The sequence below is a fragment of the Sturnira hondurensis genome, unplaced genomic scaffold (assembly GCF_014824575.4).
Source record: "Sturnira hondurensis isolate 20B ecotype Veracruz unplaced genomic scaffold, ASM1482457v3 Scaffold0012488, whole genome shotgun sequence".
Classification (NCBI taxonomy): domain Eukaryota; kingdom Metazoa; phylum Chordata; class Mammalia; order Chiroptera; family Phyllostomidae; genus Sturnira; species Sturnira hondurensis.
This window is the reverse complement of record NW_028085119.1, coordinates 2988387-3011857: the sequence shown is the minus strand read 5'-3', so window position 1 is coordinate 3011857 and position 23471 is coordinate 2988387. Positions and strand designations below refer to the sequence as shown.

At 39.9% G+C, this 23471-nt stretch overlaps 1 protein-coding gene across 1 annotated transcript in view; it reads left to right on the top strand.

Moving 5' to 3' along the window:
• CUBN (cubilin) overlaps nucleotides 1-23471 on the top strand; it is a 254992-nt gene that overhangs the window by 3135 nt on the left and 228386 nt on the right. The window contains exons 5-15 of the mRNA XM_037060773.1: nucleotides 1532-1633; nucleotides 2297-2400; nucleotides 8782-8908; nucleotides 9837-9999; nucleotides 11937-12068; nucleotides 12950-13045; nucleotides 14709-14827; nucleotides 15265-15451; nucleotides 16573-16685; nucleotides 19456-19690; nucleotides 22085-22266. Coding sequence (XP_036916668.1) covers nucleotides 1532-1633; nucleotides 2297-2400; nucleotides 8782-8908; nucleotides 9837-9999; nucleotides 11937-12068; nucleotides 12950-13045; nucleotides 14709-14827; nucleotides 15265-15451; nucleotides 16573-16685; nucleotides 19456-19690; nucleotides 22085-22266 — 1560 coding nt within the window. The remainder of the gene's footprint in view (nucleotides 1-1531; nucleotides 1634-2296; nucleotides 2401-8781; nucleotides 8909-9836; nucleotides 10000-11936; nucleotides 12069-12949; nucleotides 13046-14708; nucleotides 14828-15264; nucleotides 15452-16572; nucleotides 16686-19455; nucleotides 19691-22084; nucleotides 22267-23471) is intronic.

Below are 23471 nucleotides of genomic sequence, written 5' to 3'. Positions count from 1 at the left end.
TCAAATGTTGTCTTCTACTTTGGTGTTTTACATTTAGCAAACAATTCATGTATTCCTTTTGCTGACTTTGATAGTAAACTACACACTTAGCCTTGACCTCTTAAGGGAGTAGCTGAATGAATGAAAATTAGCAAACAACCACTCCTATGGAGAAAGACATGGTGCTAGAGTTTTCAGTCTCCTAGAGTGCTTATTTCTTCCCACCAAAGGTCAAGGACTAGAGGCCATGATCAAAATTAGCTCAGACTGCCCCTCTGGCCACCCCTCAGGAAGAATTTGTGATGATGCTTGAATGTAGGTGCCTCCGTCCCTGGGGACAAGGGCAGGGCTCTCTTGCACTTACATCTCCTCTGTTGCCTATTGTCTTCCTCCTGACCACCTACTTACTGATTGCATTTCCCATCGGGCCCCCATAGGCTTTTGTGTTTCTATTCCCCAGACAGGACTGCTTTTGTACACCAGCAAAACTTTTAATGAGATTGTGGTTAGCATTCTTAGTAATGTCTTTTGATGAATAGGACCAATTGTGGTACTGGCAGAAAGAGACAAATAGAATAATGCAAGAAACATAGGCCAGAAAGAGACCCTCACCTGTATGGTCACCTGACTTGTGACAAAGTCGGAGAGAAATGGGCTTTGCAGTAAATGGTGCTGAGACATGCAGGTGGCTATCCTCTGGCTCCCAGTTTCCTCTGTAAAATGAAAAGAACAGAATTCATTTTCTTTGTGAGCTGCTGAATATTTTTTAAAAATGCCGTAAATAATTTGCTCCTATTTTAATTTTTAAAACATGGAATTATATTATGACTAGGTAGAATTGATATAACACCTATCCTTGCCTAATTACTTGTCTTCTCTAAAGATAGTTCCTTTGCCCCCCAAACCATCAGAAATCTTACAAGATTGGAACCGGCAGCTGACCTGTTCCCCAGGTGTAGACAAAGACAGTCTGTCTGTGAATCTGTCTGAGAGTAGTTACGTGAGCCTGAGAGGGGAGGGTGTGTCTAAGCTGGGCACATTTCAAAAAAAGGGACTTGGATGAAAAGAGTTCAGTCATCTTAGCCCTCGGTGGAGGGTGAAGGATGATCATATTTCAAATGCTTATCTGGAGGTACCAAAGGTAACAGTAATGGCAAAAGAACCGGAATTTCCGTTTTATTTTCTTAGCACAATAGGAATGGCTATTCTCATTCTCACACCTGAAAACTTCACACTTGTCTACCAACACATGTTTCTCTGGGGAACAGTGCTTTTCCAAATAGAATGAGAATCCTCTCTCCTCACGCTTTATCCTGTCCACGGTTAAATGCATGTAAACAGAGAGGGACTATGAGTAGGACCTCTACGAAGCACTTTCTTCTTCACAAGAGGATCCATCTGTAGAAGAACTGCAGTAACAGGCTGCGTACCTGCAGGAGGGCCCTGAGCGGCTGCAGGAAAATGCGTTTCGCACACGTGCCTGCACTGAAATGCCATTCATGCGCCCTGCGCAGGCCCAAGGGCCTCACCGACCGCCCTGTCTTCGTTTCAGACAGTCGACAAGAGGGTTTGCAGCAGCAACCCCTGCCAGAACGGTGGGACCTGCCTCAACCTTCATGATTCCTTCTTTTGTATCTGCCCTTCACAGTGGAAGGTGAGTCACTTGGTGTTTGGTTAAAAATGATGATGAGCCAGCACCTGTGGTTTCCTTGGAATCACTCAGATATGTTTAGTTTTTCCATCCAAAGTTTCTAGGATTCTGTGGTCTTCTGAGTCAGAATGAATTACACTGTGCATGTCAAAATCCAAACAGTGGCAAGCAGGAATATGGAGCCCGCTGAATGCCAAGCCATCTGAAGGAGGGGTTCAGCTGAGCGGATGACCACATGGAGAGCATGCTATTTCGGCTAACATTAATGTAAATTACCTAGTATCAAATGTACTCAACAAATCTGACATAGCCAAGTATGTTTTCTTGCTGTTCTTTATTAATGGTGAAAATGTTCCTGATATGCACATTAAAATAAAATTGAGTATTCCCAGCATAGCAGCATAGTGAAGTGAGAATTAGTTTGTATAGGATTCTCCTTGTGTGACTGGTGGGTTTTTATAAAGAGCTCTTTGGCTCTGTTAGGCAAAGTCTGAATTCCGGAGGAAGGATAACCAGAGATTAATATCTGTGTTAGTATTATTATATTGGGTTTGACTGAGGACTTCTTTGCTGTCCGTATGTAGGTCCTTAAACACTGCACTTGAACGTGGGCCCCAGGTGACCCTGTAACCTGTGGCACTCTCTCTGTTCCTTACATGAACGCAGGGCCCTCTGTGCTCAGTGGATGTTAATGAATGTGAGGTTTACTCAGGAACACCCTTCAGCTGCCAGAACGGAGCCACGTGCGTAAACACAGTAGGGAGTTACAGGTAACTGGGTTTTTCTTCTTTTTTAAGCAACCAGCATTAATTTTTCATATTCCTGGGTCTGAGGATTGGTCACGGGGACTCTGCTCCAGCTTAGGTTTGGTCTGCATGTCTCCTTCTTCCGCTGGGGCCGGAGAAGCAACAGCAGCCTGAGGAGTGACCTCACGGCTGAGGTCAAAAGCCCCCGAGGGTTGAGCAGAGACATTTAAAGGTTCTTAAAGCTTTCGCTGAAAGCTATCACTTTGCATATTTAAAAATATATATTAGGTGTGTGGTTTTGAAGGACTAAAACATCCTGTAGTTAAGAGCATTTGAGACTATCTGTATTAGCAACAAAATTAGGAGCTCCTTGGTGAAATACATGGCTCTGATTTAAAGTACACGGAATGATTTACGTAGAGGAAGAAAAGCTGTGCATCCTCAGCTCCCAGCCCACAAAGGAACCCTCTCTCTGGAGGCCTCCAGAAACTGAAGAAGGCCACTGCGGCTGGCAGAGAGGAAGGACGGCCGGGTGGGAGATGAGCCTGGGTTCGAGGGGACAACCTTTTAAGAGTTGTAAATAGAAGAGGGTGTGGATCAAAATGGGGTTCTAGGGAAAGAACCTGTCAGGGTGGTCTGATTCGAAATTCCTAACTGGGCAGGCAGGTCATGGTGGGTAGTCAGGAAGATAACTTCTTTAGGAAAAGGCTCATCTTTGCCTTAGGCAAGGCCTGTCCATTATTTCTGTGCCTCTAGGTTAGCACACCTTTGACGTGCCCCCTTTCAGATCCCCCCTGAAGCTTGACTACCCTAAAAACAGTACGTAATCTCAACTACTCTTGTGATCCAGTTCTTGTTTTTCTTTCTCCCACTTTCACGTGATCATCCTCCCATTGTCTGCTTAATCTCAAATGAAAGAAACTGCAAACTTATTCTGGTGAGCATTTTTCTTCAGTGTGTTGAGACTTGCTTCCAGGAATATCCAGGTTTGACTTGAATAACTTATTATAAAAATTCCTCACGTGTTTGGACAATGTCAACAAGGGCTAGCCCACCACAGCAGTGAACCACTGCTGTGCTCAGGCAGTAGATTGAGTAGGAATACCCGCATTCAGTATCTCCCTGTGTGCAGAACAAGAGCAGCGGTTGAACTGAGGTCTTTTCAGTTAGTGAACTCTCACTCCTTCTGTCCTCAGTCAAAAGGCCCCGGGACCATGCTCGCCACGTAGCTCCTGCCTTCTCTCCTTACTGACTCTGTCCAAGGGCTCGTCCGCAGCGTCCTGCTGCGCAGCTCAGGCACTGCCCTCTCCAGCAGACTTCCTCTGTGTTCCCATTCAACGCGGGGAAGGCTGGCCAGCACATTCTCTTTTTAAATAATCAAGTCCAGAAATTTACGCACATCAACATCAAACTTACTTTTGAATGGTTTCTTAAAAACCACTTTCTAAAAAAAGATCCCTCAGCATTATCTTTCTCGTGTCTTGGTTGGTCTCTTATACTCTGTGATTATTAAGAGATAAAGAAATTGATTTCATTGTGGCATGAATGGTCTTTTTTGTCATGGCATGAATGGGTGTAATCTCACTGGCGTACAGAGTGATTATTTGCTCTCTTACTAGTACCACTGCTATCCTGTCCTTCAATTCCCTCAAAACAATATTCCTTCTGTTCTTTCCATCAAAAATAGTACAGTAATTTAGTTTTTCTTTCCTGATGATCTGTAAACTCCCTACTTTTTTTTCCAGAAAACAGTCACAAACCTTCTGGTTTTCATTTAATTAATTCTTTTGTTCTTTTTATATGATCTGAAATTTTTTTCCCCTTCTAAGTTATATAAGCTTAACTCATTGAAACTTCTGGTAGATATATCTACAAGTTAATCATTGTGCGAGACCCAAATGAACCACTTTTATCTTAAATTAAGCATTCTATTATTAAAGAGCTTTTTGCTGTCAGGATTTTGTTTCTCATTTAAATGACACCCCCCTCCTCCCCACCCCTCTGCTTTTATAAACATTAAAGCTTGGACAAGATCCAGAATGTGGGTCTAATCTTTCACTCTCTGGAAAGCATTATCTCCTGATTTATGTTTATGGACATTTATCAAGGAGGAGGGCTGTTGGTAGACATTAGTGGCAGATGTCCCAGCTCCTAGCACTAATATTTTATTGCCTTCCTGATATCTAGGAATGTCATGGCTATTAGCTCCCACTTTGGTCTTCCTTCATCCTCACCGTCTCCTGGAGTCTCCCAGCCAACAGGATATCAAAGATGTGTGAGTGGGATGAGATCCATAGAAACAGGGCAAAATCCATCTCCCCTCCTCTTCCCTACCCCTCCCCTCCAACCCAGCACATTACTTCCATGCGCCAACCCCCACCCTCGCCCCTGCAAAAAGAAAAGAAACCCCTGAACACAGCAGTTGGCTGCATGCCAGGGCGAGAATTCACTGTCAGATACAAACGGGAAAGGGGAGGGTGTGAGAGATGGTTCTCTGTTGCGGGCTGCCTAAACGATAAACAGCAGATTCAACTTTCAGGAGCCCTGCGGAGCTCTCTCGCTTGCACCCACCCAGGAAGGAAAGCCCAAAACTCATGCTGACTCTGGAAATGCTCTGGGTTTCTCTTCTCTGCCCTTGGTAGCCTCTTCTTCTTGATCTGGGATAGTTCATGAAGCCTCACGAAGCCCACTTGGTTTTCTACAACATAAACACTGTCATTTAGGCATATGATAGAAACCTTTGAAGGAATAAAGTACAGAAAAAATGGGCATGAGAAATCCTTGCTTTCTGTCTGATAATGAAACAGCAGTCACTTAGATGCTTCCTGTTAATTATTCGAGATTAAATCCTTGTTAATCAGTAGCTTCTCTGACAGCTGGTAATCCCTTAGGGAAACTGCAGGCATTTGCTAACTTAATCTTGAGAGGCTATTGAATAATCTGGAGCTACAGCAATAGGGTCACAGTGGGCAGAGTTTGCTCTGGGTTTGGGGCCTCCTTCAGTCTCTCACTTTGGGAGGCCCAGGAGTTGACTTGGGGAGACAGAGGAGTCTCTGTGTAGGGGATCATAATTCCTACTTTGAAAGACAAAGCACTGTGCAAATGTTAATTAGCTGAAAACCCTATTTCATAGGAACATTTCTGGTTAAAATTATTTTTTTACAGCCCTGGCTGGTGTAGCTCAGTGGATTGAGTGAGGGCCTGCGAACCAGAGTATCGCAGTTCGATTCCCAGTCAGGGCACATGCCTGGGTTGCAGGCCAGTTCCCGGCAGGGGCCAGTTCCCAGCAAGGGATGCATGAGAGGCAACCATACATTGATGTTTCTCTTCCTTTCTCCTTCCCTTCCCCTCTAAAGATAAATAAATAAAATATTTTAAAAAATTATTTTTTACAGTAATGGAAGTAGAGCAAGGAGTACCATTGCCTGTTTCTACCTAGGAGGTTCTGTGACTCTGGGTCTTGCCCTCAACTCCTCAGCTAACAGACAATAATATTGAGCCATTTCATGATGCTGTTATTGCCTCTTTGTTCTGAAAAACTGATTGTTATTGCTCTCTGCTTACTTTGGATTAAGACAGCCTGTGGGCTCCAAATTTGCCACGCGTGGCTGGTGTATATTATATATCCTTCAGGTTCAGATTGAGAAGGCTTTCTAGAAAAAAATAGTTGAATTTGTTGTTTTTTTTTCTCCAGGAGTACAATGATGACTAAAACTAGCATGTTTTATTTTATTTATCTCTGGTGGATTTTTATTTATCACTGGTGGATTCTAAAACGATGGAGAGCTTACACCATGAAGATGGTCTGTTTTTAGCTCGGGTGGTAGTTAGGTATTAAACTTATTACCTCTTTCAGTTAGTGAGTTATATTAATATTGAACCATGGACTCTAAAGCAAGTTAAATTATGACCATGAAAGTATATTTGACCTCTCTCTATTGCCAAGAGCACTTGCAATGTTTTGAAGACTGAAAAGCCTATTTTGTTCTACCAGAGCAAAATCAGCAGTAGAAGGTGTTACAAAAGTGACATGTATTACTCTTTTTCTTGAAAAGCCATATCCAGATACTTGGAGAATACATTTTATATATCAACCCTTTATGTGAAAAAGACATAAAAAGGGAAGGACTTTAACTAACTTTGCCTCGTCTTGGCAGTCATAGCAAGGAAGCTTCTAATGGGGCTTCTTCCTCTCAACCTTTCTTCCTATCAAATAATCTAAACTTCAATGAAAAAGTGTACTTTGTAGCTGTTTAGAGAAGAGTATAGGATTAAAGCCAACTTAAATCCAAGTCACAATAGCAAGGGAGAAGGAAGAGAGAGATAAAGTGAGAGGATTTAACTGCAAGTCCATGAACCAGAATCTCCTCTCAAATCTGAAGTCCTTTTCTAGTAGTAAAGCATTCAGGGATAAGATATACACAATTCTCTAAGCACTTGCTACAGGACAGGGAAATGCCTGTGGGTTCCTAGATGAAAATAGTGTTTACAGATTGGCACTACTAAGTTATAAGAAGCAGACGGTGAGAGAGTGATTGCATTGTCTGAGATGAGTTGTTAACAGGTATGGTCAGGATTTAAACCTGGGCAGCCACGTCCCATGAGGCCAGAATACTCAGATCTCTCACACCTGATAGACTCAGAAAGCTAGTAAATGTCTGTACTAAAGATTTTTTAAAAAATTTGGCAGGTGGAGGTGGTGATAAAACAACTTTCAGCAAGGGGGCCACCTGGATTAAATACTCAAATATGTATATATGATTGTCTGAAGCTCTATAATCTCTAATAATCTGATTAAATTATCTGAAAGAATAGGTCTTTCTAAGGATGGGGGAGAGGAAAGGGACGAGCATATGAGAGGGAGAGTGTGGAAAGAGAGGAAAGGAAGATAAATAACTTTTGGTAGGGAATGAATAATTGAATGTTTTTAAGTTTAATCATCTATTGCTATTAAACTGTGACCTTATCTTAATGAGAAAGGCAACCTTGGAATGCTCAGAAATGTGATTTCTTATTGGAACAACTTTTGCACAATCATATATTGGTGCTGCAAATTGTATGGGATGTATAGATACCAAAAAAGGATTCATTTATCTGGAATTAAAGTTTAACTGGGCATCCTGTAAGTTTATTTGTGAGGTCTGGCAATGCTCCATGTGAATGCCTGAATGGGACTCACCTATTCTTACTCTCCACCTGTGGCCGCATCCACTGATGTCTTCTTCCCATACCGTCCCCCATAGAACCCCCTCAAAGGCTCTGTCCCAGCAACTGTTTCTGGGATTCTCCATGGGGACACCAAGTTCTGTGCCCAGAGTGGGTGCTTGATGCCTCTCAAACAGCCAAGATCTCACCTCCCACACTGCCAGTCACAAATTTTTGTCATCCGTGGACATCAGCTGAACTCCTTCTGCCTCAATGCATGTTGTTAAAAGAGTGTCTTTACCTTGTAGAGTGGCCCCTTTTCCAGAGCCCTCAGACATGAATTCATGGTGCACGTTCATCAGGTCCTTTCCATTCCTTGTCTCTGGTCCTCTAGCCCCAGTAGTCAGTTTCCTCCATGAGGTCAATGCTGTCTAAGTCAGGCAGGCACTGACCCTAGGCCGGCTCTCCTGTCCATCCACCATGCTGAGCTATGTGTAACTAAGATTGGGCTCAGCGACTCCAGCTCCCCCAGGTGCCATGCTCACACCCTCCACATCCCCTCTGAAGGTGCAGGTATAACGCTCATTCAACAATTTTGAGAATTATACAAAGCTTAAATAAAAAACAATTTTGCCTATTTCGTTATCATTAACTGAAATCTTGTAACAAAGCACCCACCACTAGGTTAGGTATTAGGTAACAACTACATTTCATGAGTTACAATGTGGAAGAAATGTTACTATGTTAACTACGTCTCATGGGTAGAAGAAGTGTTGCCCTTTGTAATATAATAATAATTATCATACATGTGGATATTACATTGCTTGTTGGGTTGTACAGTCCTAAAGGACATTCAGGAATGTATCAGTTCAGTCAAGGTCACCTGTGAGTACCAGTGGGTCCAGCTGGACAAACAATGAATGGACTTGCTGATCTCTCCCTTGACCATCTGGGACAAACTATCAGTTTATTGATGTCTGACCTTTGAAAAGTGTGATAACATGATACTAGAGAAATTTATAGTGGCAGTCTCACCCTCTCACACCAGATTTGTCAAATAAAAATTTGACACATTTCTTAAATGCACTGCTTGAAGCAGGGAAATTTCTTTCAAGACTTCAGCTGGTATATTTGGTTTGCTGATTTATGATTCCCTGTGCACATCATTGACTGGCAACTGGAATTGTGTTTTTATTGATGCTAAGGAGAGGCACTGACTCCGACATGAGCCCTGACATTGTGCTCTGGTGTGACCAACAGGTGCCTCTGCTCACCTGAGACACATGGCCCCCAGTGTGCCTCCACATACAACGACTGTGAGGGCGGCTCCCAGGCCCTCTGTGTCCACGGCATCTGCGAGGATCTGGTCCGTGTGAGCCCTGGAGAGGTGGGTTCTTTGCAGGCCATGACTTCATGGAGGGAGTCAGGGTCACTTGCCATCCTTGGTGACTGTACGCAGCATGGTCCTGTGAGGCTGCAGAGAGGAAGTCACTTCCTGCCTTAAGCAGGGCACTGGTGAGGAAGGGGATGAGAGTTATCCATAAATAAGCAGAAAGGTAAACCCAGAAGTAAAGACTTCATTATATAAATTTATGAACATTTGTTATGATGCTTTCACAAGTCTCTCTGCAAGACAGGACTGTCTCTTGGCATTGTGGGTTTTAGCAGTGACAAGACACGGGAACACACAAGGGCCACTCTTGTCAGCAACGTGCACTTTTAAGGAGTCTGGGTATTTTTCTGGCCCCTGCGGCTGCTGCAGACTCTGTGAACCCACTTCCCTGAGTGCCCCGCTCTCTGGGTCCTCACAACCTCGACTCCTGACCCTCAAGGTCGCCCAGGTCCTGTGGCTTGCATAAACCTTCAGGTCTTTGTTTTTAGTTCTTTTTTTCCCCACTTACGTAATGGAAAATGGTTCCCTTCCAATGGTGGTGGATGGAAGAGAAGGAGAGACTTGCAAAAAGGAAACAAACAGAATTGATTTTCCAAAGTCTGTGCCTACATGGGTGTTTTTCCCTCTAAAAATACAGAGGGCTGAGTTGATTGACTTTAATTATATTGACTTACAGTCCTTGATTGTTGTTGCTCTTTCCCTGGCATCTTTGAGGCAAATGATAGGTTTCCCTTACTCTGAAGTAAAGATGTTTCTCTTTTTGCGCAGTCTGGTCTAAATGCTTAATCATAGGGAGGAAGGGAGAAGCCACTCAATTGGCTTTATGGAAATGAACTTGAAGGGTAAACACTCCGGGGCTTGTAGAGATTTTCAAAGGTTTTCTTGCTCATTTCCCTGATTGTCTTTATTCACATTGTGTCAGCCCAAGTACAGTTGCATCTGCGATGCTGGCTGGACATCCCCGCCAAACAGCTTGGCCTGCACGCTGGACAGAGACGAGTGCAGCCTCTGGCCGGAGCCTTGCTCAGCACTGGTGCAGTGTTTCAACACGCCCGGCTCCTTCTACTGCGGGGCCTGTCCCACAGGTACGTGAGCACATCCACGCCCAGCCAGAGTCACCGTGCCCGTTCTGCCCACCAGCCAGGCACGGTGCCAGGACCGATTCCCTTCCAGTGCTGAAGGATAAGAAGATGGTTCTTCAGAGGTGTTCCAATCCAGTCTCATGTCATCTTTCACTAACTCCCACCCCAGAGCATCTTCTAGCTTTAACAATTCAACAACAGAAATGGGAGCTTTGCCTGGGCTGGGCTAGAGTCAGGCACTGAGGGCAGGGTTAGCCGTAGTTTGTGAGGTCAAACGTTTTGTGTTGCCATCAGCCGGCTACACTTGAGATGGAAAGACGTGTACTCTAGTCCACTCTTTGTACTAGCCAGATATCTGTCAACTTGAACAATTATTTGCCTCTGAATGTCTCCAGTGGAGTTCAGTAGTTCTCATCTGGGTGTGTCATGAGAAGATCCCATGGCCTTGCTGTAAATAGGGATGTCCAGCTCCACCACAGACACACAGGGACCGAGTCTGCAGGGGAGGTCCAATGCAGAGTCCTGAAAAACATGGACTCTGGGCTCAGAGACTGCCTGGGTTGGAGTCCAAGTTTCATCCCTTACTATATGGGATCACTTTCACCCATTTAATGCATATTTGTTGTCTACCTACTCTGAGCTGGGTGCACGGATAATAATTAACTGGAACTCAGAGAGCTTATAGGGCTTGTCTGCACTCCTTGGGTGTTCTTAGAAAGTGGAGCATAAAAGGAATATTATAGCAGCTATTCTTTTATGGAAATGTCATTAAGGCACTGTGCTAAGCAATTTTTAATTCTTGTAACTACACCCAAAACAAGAATGGTAGCAATTAGTATTATCCCCATTGTAAAATGTAAGAACCTCTACATTTTACACAGCTTATAAGCAGCCAGCATTCAGCTCAGGTCTGCCTGACTCTGGATCTGAGCCTCGCAGCTTCAGACCCTGCGGTTCTGATTCACCAATGACCCCCCGGCCTCCATTGCTTTATTTAGTGGCTTTTGGTTTAGTGCATTCATGTGAAATATTGGAAACATTCCTATAGTTTGGATTATTTAAATTATGAGTAATAAGACTTGTAACAATTGAGTAAAACAGAAATGTTTGAAGTGATAGGATCTTCCCTGTTTTCACCTCCAGTCTCCTTCTAAACAGACCAGTGTTAGCAATTTGTTCTCGCCCCTTCACTCATACGAAAACACAGACACACATGCAAGTAAAAAAAAATCTTTCCCCAAATTGAGCTCAGTCACAGTCTGCATATTATCCTGAAATTTTGTACTTTCACTCATTATTTCTATGCGTATGTGTATGTTATTAAACACAGTTCATGCATTCAGGGGTATAGATAACTCATAATGTAATCAGCTGTGCCCCTATTGACCACAGGGAGTTTCTTCCCTATGAAACAGTGCAGTGGACCTCTGCTTGCCTATACTTCCATATACCGCAGTTTTATCACTGTAGAGTAAGTTTTACACAGTGGAATTGGTAGTCAAAGGGTATGGATTTTAAGAAATTCAATGAATACTGCTAGATCTCTTTCCACACAAGTTTTATTAATTTAACTTCTGACTAACAGCATATAAAAGTATCCCATCTGTGCACCTCTTTACCAGACAGAATATGATTTAAAAGTTTAAAAGGGTCGAGTCAAGGGGTGCCTGGACAAGGGGACTGTAGGGGACGACCGACTATGGGAGAGGGGTGGTGGGTAGGGCAGGGGAAAATAACAGGGGGGAAACGGGGACAATTGCAACTGAACAATAAAAATTTTTTTTAAATTTTGCCAATCTGATAAGTAGAGTATGTCTCATTTTAACCTATAGTTCCTTTTATTTAATTAAGCCAGTTTTTAAAATACGTTTTTGACTCTTTGCTTTTCTTCTTTGTTGACTCATCCATAGAGCTAACTTTTCAAGTCCTTATTTTTCTAGGCTGGCAAGGAAATGGGTATGTTTGCCAAGATATCAATGAATGTGAGATCAATAATGGAGGTTGTTCAGTGGCTCCACCTGTTCAATGTGTGAATACACCTGGGTCTTACCACTGCCAGGCCTGTCCACCAGGTACTATGCTAAATAGAGGCAATTCCATTACAGGCAGACCATACTTTTGAAAGCAGAACCTTTTCTTCTATTTTAAATATGACTTCTGTCTAAGGAGAGAAGCTGAATAGTTAGGAAACTTTTACTTAACTTATGGATTCTGGGCACATTAGTATAACTATATTATAAGAAAGAAATAAAAAAAGTTAAATATCCGAGGAAAACAACAAAGATTTAAAAACTGTGAAAAAGCCAAGATAATGTAGAATTTGAAACATTTTTTGTGAATCACAGACCTACAGCTCCATTGCCCCCACAAATAATTTATTAGTATAATGTATACATGAGGTGTTTTACATACAAAGTTTACTAAATAACAGGCAACATAGTAGTCATGTGTTATGCGTTAGTTTTCTTTCTCTTCTGGAAATAACTCTTTACAGCTGTTCTATAATCTAAGTTGAGTTATTCTCCAGGAAGTTCAAGGAGTTCAAAGGGATTAACTGAAACACTGTATGTTTCATTAACACAAAACAACAGTACTTTGGACTTCTACAGTAATTTAGCTTTAAGATCATCAAGTCACTGTAATGTAAAAATGTCTACTTTTTTACTGTCGGCACTTTCTAAGTCTCCAAGTAGTTTCATACACCTTTTATTATTATTTTTTGTAATTAGAAACAACCAACGACATTGTTTCTGAAATCAGGTTCCTAATTCTTGTCGTCCTTTTTCTTAATTATGGAATTTTGTGTATGACACTTTAAATTTACATTTCCTGTCGGCATGTAGAGGGTCTCTGTGGGTCTGGTTCATGATACTTGATTCTCAGATTGGGGTTGGGATTCTCCCTCTTGAACAACCTTAACGCTGTTCGCCATGCTCCGCTCTCCTGCGATCAGGGTACCAGGGCGACGGAAGAGTGTGCACCCTCGTAGACCTCTGCTCCGTCCACAACGGCGGCTGCCACCCGCACGCGTCATGCTCCTCCGTCCTAGGTAATGGCCCCTCGCTCCCTCTGCTTTGGGGCACTTGAATATGACCTTAGAAAACAAATAAGCATTTTAAAAACAAATTCCTCTATCCTCAAAAGTCTCGTTATGATCTTCAAATCAAAAATTAATTAATGTTATAAAACTACACATTGGGATTTTTAAAAATGCAACAGACTGCTCACTTATGATATGTTCTAATTTGACAATTACTTTCCAAGATAACTAGTCAGCTAAAATTCATAATTGTATTTCAGCAAGCAGGAAGGAGGAAAGTGGATATGTCCACTTCCTTTAAAGATACTTTTATTTCTGTGCCATTGGCCAGGACTGAGCCTGGTGGCTAACCCTGGCTGCAAGGGAGACTGGGATATGTAGTCTTTATTTCAGGTGCCCATACCCCCAATTAAAAAAAGAAGCTTCAACTCCTATAATTTTAGAAATGTATATCATTAAACTTTCTCTCAGAATTGTATCGATTTATATACTCACAACATTATATGAAAATATACATTTACTTTACCCTTAACTATAATGAATACTATTGTTATTTTTCATTTTAGTCAATTTTATAGGCAGAATTTTGACTAAATCAAAATTAAGATTTTTGATTACTGACAATTTTTTTCTATTTGTTCATGTCTTTGCTCATCTGCTTTCTTACTGGTTTGTAAAACTTCATTATGAAATTATCTGTTTTATATTTCACATCTATTTTTCCTGGCGTGTTGTTTTTATTTTTTCATTTTGTGGTGGTATTTTCTGTTTAGAAGTTAAGTATTTTAATGCCTTCAAAAGGTAACTATTTTCTTCCCTTTAGTTAGGCCTTCCCTACCAAACAAACCCTTTAAAAAGTTTCAAGTATTGATACATGTTCTTTTATATTTCTTTGTTTTATTTTATAAATTAACGTCTTTTATCCTTTTAGGACTTACTTTTATCTGTAACATCAAATAGAGATCTAGCTTGTTAGGTTTGTCCAAATGGGTGGCTGGTCCCAACTCCATTTATTGAATAATGTATCATATATTTTGTTACTTCAAGATACCTCTTTCATTTTTACTAACACGTTTTATATACCTGCATGCATATATATAGAAGAATATATATATGCACACACACTTGTGATTATTTAAATGTTTATGAAAATGATTAATTAACAGCATACTATAGTAGTTAAGAGCATGAACTCTGGAAAAAGACTACTGGGATTTTCATTTTTCCCTCTGCTCCACCATATTCTATCTTTGTCTGCATCTGTGAGTGACGACGATGAAGTACCTGCTTGAAAGGATTAAGTTAGTTAGTGTGTGCACGGTGTTTGCAACCGATGCGATCATCATACTAAATCCTCTTTTCTGTTGTCAGCCCCTCTGGGACGAGAGACTCCCCTTTTCCTTGGTGTACCTCACATGTGTGCACAACTCAGGACCACGGCATATGGGCCGGTGTCAGTTTGTATGTAAAGTGTCGAAGGCATGCTATGCCTTTCTTATTTTTAATATAAAAATAGAAAAATAAAGATTCTGGTACATTCTCCTTATACCTTGTCTTGCCTGCCACAAGAGATTTTGACAGTTTCTGGTCTAGACAAGAAACCCTGAGTTATGTTACTGGGTTTGAATCAAGGAGACCTTGTATTTACACGTTCATTGTTATTTCTGAACAGGTTCCTTACCTCTCTGTACTTGTCTCCCGGGATATACTGGAAATGGTTTTGGCCCAAATGGATGTGTGCAACTCAGTAATATTTGCCTGAGTCGCCCCTGTTTGAATGGACAGTGCATCGTGAGTCCTTTATTCTTTCTGAGGAGATAGAGTACTTGAGAATACTTTTAGGTTCACATCTATGCAATACATTTTTATGATTTATTAATTTTAAGGTAATGATTATGCTTAAGGTAAGGAACTGTCGATAGCTTTCAGATGAAAGGCAGATAATAACTTTAGTGCCCAGGAAAAAATATTGAGTTAATTTTTTCTCTCGATGATTTACAAAGTAGTAAAACAAAGCCTACAGTTTGCTCCGAATAGATCCAGCTCGTTCTTCAGTATTTAGCGATCACCAGTAAAATGAATTAATACAAGTTAGGCTACTGGAAGCTGCTTGTGGCTCAGCACCTGCTGCCTGTATCACGTAGCATCACTTGCCTTTACTGCTTGGGCAGACTGGAATTTATTGTCTATCCAACTGTTTTATGGCATTATGTTTTTTTTCTCCTTAGGAGACAGTATCCGGGTATCTTTGTAAGTGTGTCTCAGGTTGGGCTGGCATCAATTGCACAGAAAACATCAACGAGTGTCTGAGCAACCCATGTTTGAATGGGGGGACATGTGTCGATGGCGTTAATGCCTTCAGTTGTGAATGCACACGTTTCTGGACTGGGTTTCTCTGTCAGATTCCCCAGCAAGGTATGCTCAGCATTTCCTCTACCACAGGTGCTCACAGCTTAGAATTATCAACATTTAATGTGCTGTACTGCAGATTTCTCTGCTGAACCTACTTTCTTATCTAGCTGGTCAAATGCTTAGAACTAAGTGTTTCCTTGCAAAAAGTGTATAGAATTCATGAGATCAATGTATATCTCCATTTAAGCCAGAGGTGCCTTTACCTCAAAGAAAAAAATTGCTGTTTTCATTATGTCCATTCTGAAAACAAAATATGCTAAGGTATTGTAGTTCTCTAAGTTTGAGTTTTCTCTAGAGCAGCCATTTAATTTTCTTTACAATATTCCACTTAGTCATGTTACTCCTCTGCTTTAGAATCCACTGTGCTCCCCTTTACCTGTGAAATAAAGATTGGAACTGTTTTCAGTCATCTTCTATAACCAGGCCTCGTCTATTCCCCTTACTTTATTTTTCATCAGTTCTTTAAATATACTTTCTTTTAACCCAGACATCTTTCCTTACTACCTGACCCCATGTGCTGCTGTGAATGTTTCTGCCTTGTTTTTTTGTTCCAAATATTTCTCCCTCCAAACCTCTCCAAAAATATCTGTCCCTCAGGAGTGTGTCACATTCAATCTCTACCATAAAACCTCTTAACTTCTCCACATCTCACTTACTATTCCTGATTCTGAATCAGCACATTGACTGAGAATTCACTGTGTGTTTAGGACTGTGGTAGACCCTGTGGAGAAATAAGAAAGCATAAAATACTGTCTCCACATGTTAGCTGCTTATGTTCCAGTTGAGGAGACAAGACTAATACAAAATGGCAGAGAAGAGACAGGAACTAAAGATAAGAACAAATGGTGTGGGGTCAAGTATCACAGGGGTCGAGAGAAAGAACACAAAGAGGCCAGGAGTTCATGACAGAGCTGAGAAGACATGAACAGGACTTTGAATAAGAGGCAGGATTTGGGCGGATGTCCAAGGAGAAAGGGGACGGGGGAGGAGAAAGAATGGCGGGGCTTTGTATCTAATGTTAATTACTCAGACTTGTCTGGATATTTCCTCAGCAGGGTTAGCATTGCCCAGACTCTTCCTCTATGCAGTCTGGAAAGCCCTGTTCATCTTCTTTTCCTTTGCAGTCTGTGGAGGGTCCCTCTCAGGGATGAACGGAAGCTTCAGCTACAAGAGCTCTGATGTTGGTTATGTTCATGATGTTAACTGCTTCTGGGTAGTTCGAACTGAAGAGAGAAAGGTAAATGTAGTGTCTTCTGTCTAGTGTAGGTTTCATTTGTAAATATGTATCTGTAATATACAGATATCACACAAAATACATATAGTGATAATTCTTCCATTTATTGAGGATTTACTAAATGTCAAGCTTTGGGCTAGGCAATTTAAATGCCTTTCTCTAATCATACGGTAACTCTTTGAAATAAGAAATAGTATCCTCATTTTATAGATGAGAATGGAAATTAAAAGAAGTGTACTGATTTTTAAAAAAACACTCCTTAGCTGGTAATTGGACTAGTCAGATTTCAGTTGTTTGTTTCTGAAGTTCTTGCTTTGTCCAGTGTGGATGACTCTCTGCATGGGTGGCTCAGCTGCAAGCCAGTGATTTGCAAAGATGTGTTCTTACTGAGACAGTAGTGTTTGAAGATGATCACCCCATGTTGGTTATTGTGCAAAAATGGGAATAGCTATTAAGAAGATTTTCTTATCAGTGTCTTCTCTGGGCCACTGCCTGTGCCAAAGTCCTATGCTAATTATTCCACAGATTATATCATTGTATTTTTAACCCTCAAAGGTAGGAATTATCTATATATTGTCAGTTTACATATAAGGAAGTAGAGCCAAGGACAGTGGAGAACTTCATCCAGAGGTATGTGGTTTGTAACTGGCACATGGTCACCTGAACTTGGACCATTCAACGTCAGTGATTCTGAACCTGAACTGCTGCACAATCTCCAAATTAAGATCCAAGCCTGAGGTTTTTAGTGCTTTTATCCCCAATATTTATTATTCAACTTCCCCAAATATTTATTTTTCAGCTAGCTCTTAGGCTCATTGTAATAAAGATGTACTTTTGAACAGATAAGATTTTCCCTTGAAATCCTGTTAATTTTTTCCAGCAATACTGCAGAGGTCATTGTACAAGGTCAGGAAACATTTTTCTTCTGTTGAGGAGGGAGAACTCTTTGGAGTTGGTAACCCACAATAGAATAAGCTCCAAAATCAATTTCCCAGTGATTATGTTATGTGAATTTCCTTCCTTCCATTTAGTTTTCATGAGTTCTATTTCCTGACATTGAAAACAACTTTCCTTCAAAAAATTTTTGTGAAAAATTTTGATATTTTTATCAATTTTTAAAGAAAATTTATGCTGTCTTTCTTGATTATTGTGATTTTATATCTTTCTATCCCCAAACACAATTTATATATTATAGTGAAGATTATGTAGAAATCAGGATAGCTCAATTCATGAACATTTGTTTTATTTTTATTAAAAGTACTTCAAGGGCAAACATGATGTAATGTTGGGTAACAGATATTAAAAATACCCTATTATGAATTTCAAAACTATTCTGACTATTCATCCATTTTCACTAGTCGAATGCTGTTGTGGTTTTAGATCATAATGGAAAATAAATTGAACAGCCTTCTTCTGGTTGTTTGGTCTAAGTGAAGTCAGTACAAAACCTTTTACATGTAATTAACTATAGTACTGTATTTTTCTGTGCACTCTAACATTTTAACTTATAAACACACTTTTGTGTTTATTCTCTCCTACTTATATGCTCAGAACTCTTCAGTACTTTTGCCCATTCTCTGCTCTCATTACTCATCTCTTCTGATACGCAACACCGAAGACAGCAGACTTTACACATGCCTACACCAGCCTACTCAGTCTGTGCTTGAGGTTGTCAGTCTGCTCTGAGCATCAGTGTCTGGTTGAAAGATTCAGAGGCCCCCAAGGGATCAGTATCTCTGGGGTCAGTGATGAACATCTGGTGTGGGCACATGTTATTCAGGCGATCAAGAAATCAACTCTTGTGAATGGTAATATTAATCAGTTAAATTTAATTCAAGGTAGATTGTTCAAATGTCCAATGTATTTCACTGATTGGGAAGCATTTGTTTAATGGACTTAACAGTTTAAAGAAATCTAGGACGCTGGGTGGTGTGGTTCAGTGGATTGAGCGCTGGCCTGTGAACCAAAGGGTTGATGGTTCAATTCCCAGTCAGGGCATGTACCTGGGTTTCAGGCCAAGTTCTCCACTGGGAGGGCCTATGAGGAAACCACACATTGATGTTTCTCCCCTCTCTTTCTCCTTCCCTTCCCTCCTCTCTAACAATGAAATAAAATCTTAGAAAAAAAGAAATCTAGGTAAATCGATTTTATGAACCCATTGGAATTTAAAATTTCAGTTGTGCTAGAATGAATCACTTCTTAGAGATCTGCTGTGCAACATAGTGTCTATAGTTAATAATAAAGTATTTTGCACTTCAATATTTGTTAAGAGGATAGATTATGTTCTTACTATAATAAATTGAGAGACAGAAATGGAGAGAGAGAAGGAAACTGGGAGTGCTGGATATATCTATCACATTGATTGTTGTGATGGTTTCACAGGTCTTCATGTATGTCCAAACTCGTGAAATTTTACACATTAAATATGTGCCATTCTTGGTGTATTGATTTTACCTCAATATAGCTGTAAAATCTATTTAATTAACATTAAGATTTTTGCATAATTGGTTATGTATCTGGAGGGAAAATAGATGGAATTTTACCTCCCACATTTTGATATATGTTGATATTAGTTGAAGATAAGTCCAAGTAATTTTTAACCTAAGTCATTTAACCAATGGAATCCTCATATGTATGTGTGGATACTTATGAAGTTTTAGATACATCTTTTAAAAGTGACTCACTATAAATGCTTCCTAACTAGTGGGAGACATGCTTTAGAATTAACACCAACTTGAAAAATAATCTCTTGTTATGACCTTTATACTTTTAGGTGCTGCGTATCACTTTCACTTTTTTCCAGTTGGAATCGGTGAGCAACTGTCCACATGAGTTTCTTCAGATTCATGACGGAGATTCCTCCGCAGCGTTTCAGCTTGGAAGGTTCTGTGGCTCCGGTCCCCCCCATGAACTCCTCAGTAGTGACAATGCTCTCTATTTTCATTTCTATTCTGAACATTTAAGAAGCGAGAGAGGCTTTACAATAAGATGGGAAACACAGCAACCAGGTAGGTATAAACATGGAGAAAAATGAAGCAATGTCTTGAGGTTATTAAATTTCTTGATCAATATTTTACTTTTGGATACATTAGATGTTTGAAGATCCAGTGTTATATAATGTCTTTATATCAAACAAATCTACAGTGAATATGTATTTGATTTTGTGTTCAGAAATAATAAAATGTGGATGAAATTGAAGGGATTAAAAGACATGAGTTTTAATGGGTCTCTTATGAAATTATCCAACAGCATTTTAAAAAATGTTCTTCCTTTTTTAAAAAAACTATTTATTTATTTTTAGAGAGTGGAAGGGAGGGAGAAAAAGAGGGAGAGAAACATTAATGTGGGGTTGCTTCTCATGCGCTCCCTCCTGGGGGCCTGGCCTGCATCCCAGGTATGTGCCCTAAACTGGGATTCAAACCTGTGACTGTTTGGTTCACAGGCTGGCACTGAGCCATACCAGCCAGGGCCCCAACAGCATTTTTATAAGCTCAACCAGTAATTTACTGCAGGGTGTTACTGAGGACACTGACCACTCCTTCAATTAGTATTTCTTATCTTAATGGCTATCTAATAATTTGTTTTTTGATTTTGGTGGTCTATTTAAAACATTTTTTTTTACTATGAAATTTTTAAACATATAAAAAATAGAAAAAACAGTATACCAAAACTCCAATTCGTTTATAAATAAATCTGTGAAACTGTTTCTCAAATTTCCCATTTTTTTCTGTTGGTCTATTTATCTATCCTCATGCCACATTGGCTTAATTAATGGAGCTTGAAGTCTGGTTGTATGAATCCTCTAACTTTGTTCTTTTAAAACATGCTAGCTCCTTTACATTTCCGTATAAATGTTAGAATCAACTTGTTGATTTCCTCCAACAGTCTGCTGGGATTTTGTTAGCATTGCATTGTGTCCATAATCAACTTTTAAAGAAATGACTTCTTAAAAATTTTGACTCTATCAATCCATGAACTTGGACGATCTCTGTATGGATTTAGGTCTCTCTTAATTTATCTTAGCAGTGGTTTATGATGTCAGTGTTTACTTATTCCACATCTTTTGTTACTTTTATCTAGATATTTGATATTTTGTTATTGTTAAATGACATTATTTTTTAAGATTTATTTTTATATTTGTATCCTTATTATAAATGAGGTTGAACATCTTTTCGTATGTATTTTAAAGGCCATTTGAATTTTTTCAGTGAACTCTGTTTATATCCCTATTTTTAAAAAAGCTTCATATGTTAGGAATCTAATTCTTTGTAGTGTATATTGCATTTTTCCCACTTTGCCATTAACATTTTACTGTACTTATGGTGCTAAATATTTTTTACCTATCTGATAATTTTTTAAGTACTAAGTTTTGAAAAACTCTCTTCTTCTGAGCAACTGAGATGTTTTCTCGTTATTAACAGTGAGAATCATGTATCTAATTCATTTTACTTTTTGCCTTGGCAGCAAAAATTTTGTCTAAATAACCCGCATAACTATGTAAATCTCCTACCTTGTGTATTTGAAATGTCGTAGTATTTTATTATTTTCTAATTTATATTTATGGCTGTCTAGATTTTTATTTAGTGTTTTTATTTTTTGATTTTGCAGTAGCACTGCTAATAAGCCACCACTGGTTGTTGTTAAATAAGTGTAGGTATTAATAAAGAAAAGATTCTTCTAGTCATTGATAAGCAACTCTGCGGGGCTGGTGGGGTGTACTGGAGATGGCGGGGAAGTTGGTGTCGGAAAGCCCCGCCCAGTCCTGCCCTCGCCCCATCCTTGGTGAGTGGCTCAAGCACCAGAGGCAGTTGAATTTCCTCCCCTGTAAAATGAAAGTGTTAACTATATCAGTGTTAAGAAACCTCAAATGAAAGTTGATCAGGTTTGTAGAAAGACAAAGGAACTGACAGAATTTGTAGAATTTTTAAAGAATTAATGTACAGCCCTGACTGGTATGGCTCAGTGGATTACGAGTCATCCCACAAACTGAAAGGTGGGTCAGGTACCCAGCTGGGGGCATGCAAGGAGCAGCTGGTCAATTGGTGTTTCCCTCACACATCAATGTTTCTTTTCCTCTCTTTCTCCTCTTTAAGAATAAATAAAATCTTTAAAAAATTAATGTACAGAATGACTCTTCCTCAAAGTTTAAAAAGTGAATCTATCATCCTATTAGCACCGAATTTTAAATCACATAATCATGTGATAGCTGATAAGAATAAAGCTCAATGCATAGGTGGTTTATTTATTAATGTTTATAACTTTATCAAACAAGAAAACTGAAAGTCTTGTTTAAAACTACAGTTATTTAAGTAAAGCGGGTCTTCTCACAGCAAGGGCTATGATAATTCCACACAAATTGTAGCCTGTACAAAATGTAAAGTTATCGTTCTTTCTTCTTTTAGAATGTGGAGGTATACTGACTGGTACTTATGGGTCTATTAAGTCTCCCGGGTACCCTGGAAACTACCCGCCCGGGAGAGACTGTGTCTGGAACGTCATAACCAACCCTGGCCTTCTGATAACGTTTACTTTTGGGACCTTGAGTCTGGAGCACGATAACAACTGCAGCAAAGATTATCTCGAGGTAAACGATTGCATTTACATAGAACATACGATGATATGATTAGAACTCAGGGAACTATGCTATGGTGACACCTATGGATGGCCACAATTTATTAGCAAAAATTGGATGTATTCTTCAACAGGCAGCTAATGTCTAAACCTTACTAAGTCCTTTTTCTTAATTGTGCCAGATTGTTACTTCTTCTGAGTTCCATTTGAATCTTGCTTCATTTCCTGGAAGCTCAGTGCTCAGGGAATCGGATAGTTACTGAAATAATCACTTGGTAATGGCTATCTTTTCCAATGCAGATTTAAATCTCCAGTTGTGTGTGGCCAACTGCTGAGGTATTTCACGAAATGACCTTAGTGCTCCATGAACAAAGATAGTAGTGATTGTGTTGAAATGAATTGATAAACGAGGAGCCTTGCTGGAATGTATTGAGTGATTGTCCTTGGGAAGAGTGGAGTCAGTCTGTGTCCTGCCTGCTTACCACTAATAAACAATTAAAATATGGGAAAAGAAGAGTCTGTTAGAGTCGAATGCCATGGGCATACAGGCATATAAAAATATGTGCTCCGCATTATAAGCGGGGAGATCATTGAGAAGATTGAGTTCTTACGTTGTTCCTGTCTTATCACCATCAATCTCAGTACCCTTTGTAGTAGTGACAGGAGTCAATATGCTTTTCCAAGTCCATTAGAGAAGAGTGTAATTCTGTGGAATTATTCATAAAGGACGGAAGGGTGGGAGTGTCTAACAGGGGTCTCCACAAGTTAAAGTCTCTGTAATGTGGCGGCGGTAATGGATTTGAGACCTCTGGGGAAGGCTGTCTGGAAGAGCTTCCTCTCCCTGGAAAATTTCGTGAAGATAACCTTTCGAATGTTGACATTAAAGTGAACTTTCTTGAAACTAACTCTCAATAAATTTTATCAAATTAAAATTAGGGGCATCTTTTCAATTCTACAGATTAATTCAGATATTCATAATAGAAAGTATCAATCACTCTGACAATAGTTAAAGGCCTCTCATTTCTCAATAAGCTTTAATATTTCAAGGAATGAGTTAAATAGAATGATGCTGCCTTATAACTTTGCTGACAATGGTAAAAGTAATTTGAATGGACAAAATTGGCCACATTAGAACACTATTCAGTTCTTTGCTGCCTTGGTGTTCTATGTGATACCAAATTTGCAATTGTGACACAATTATAGAGAAGTTAACATGAT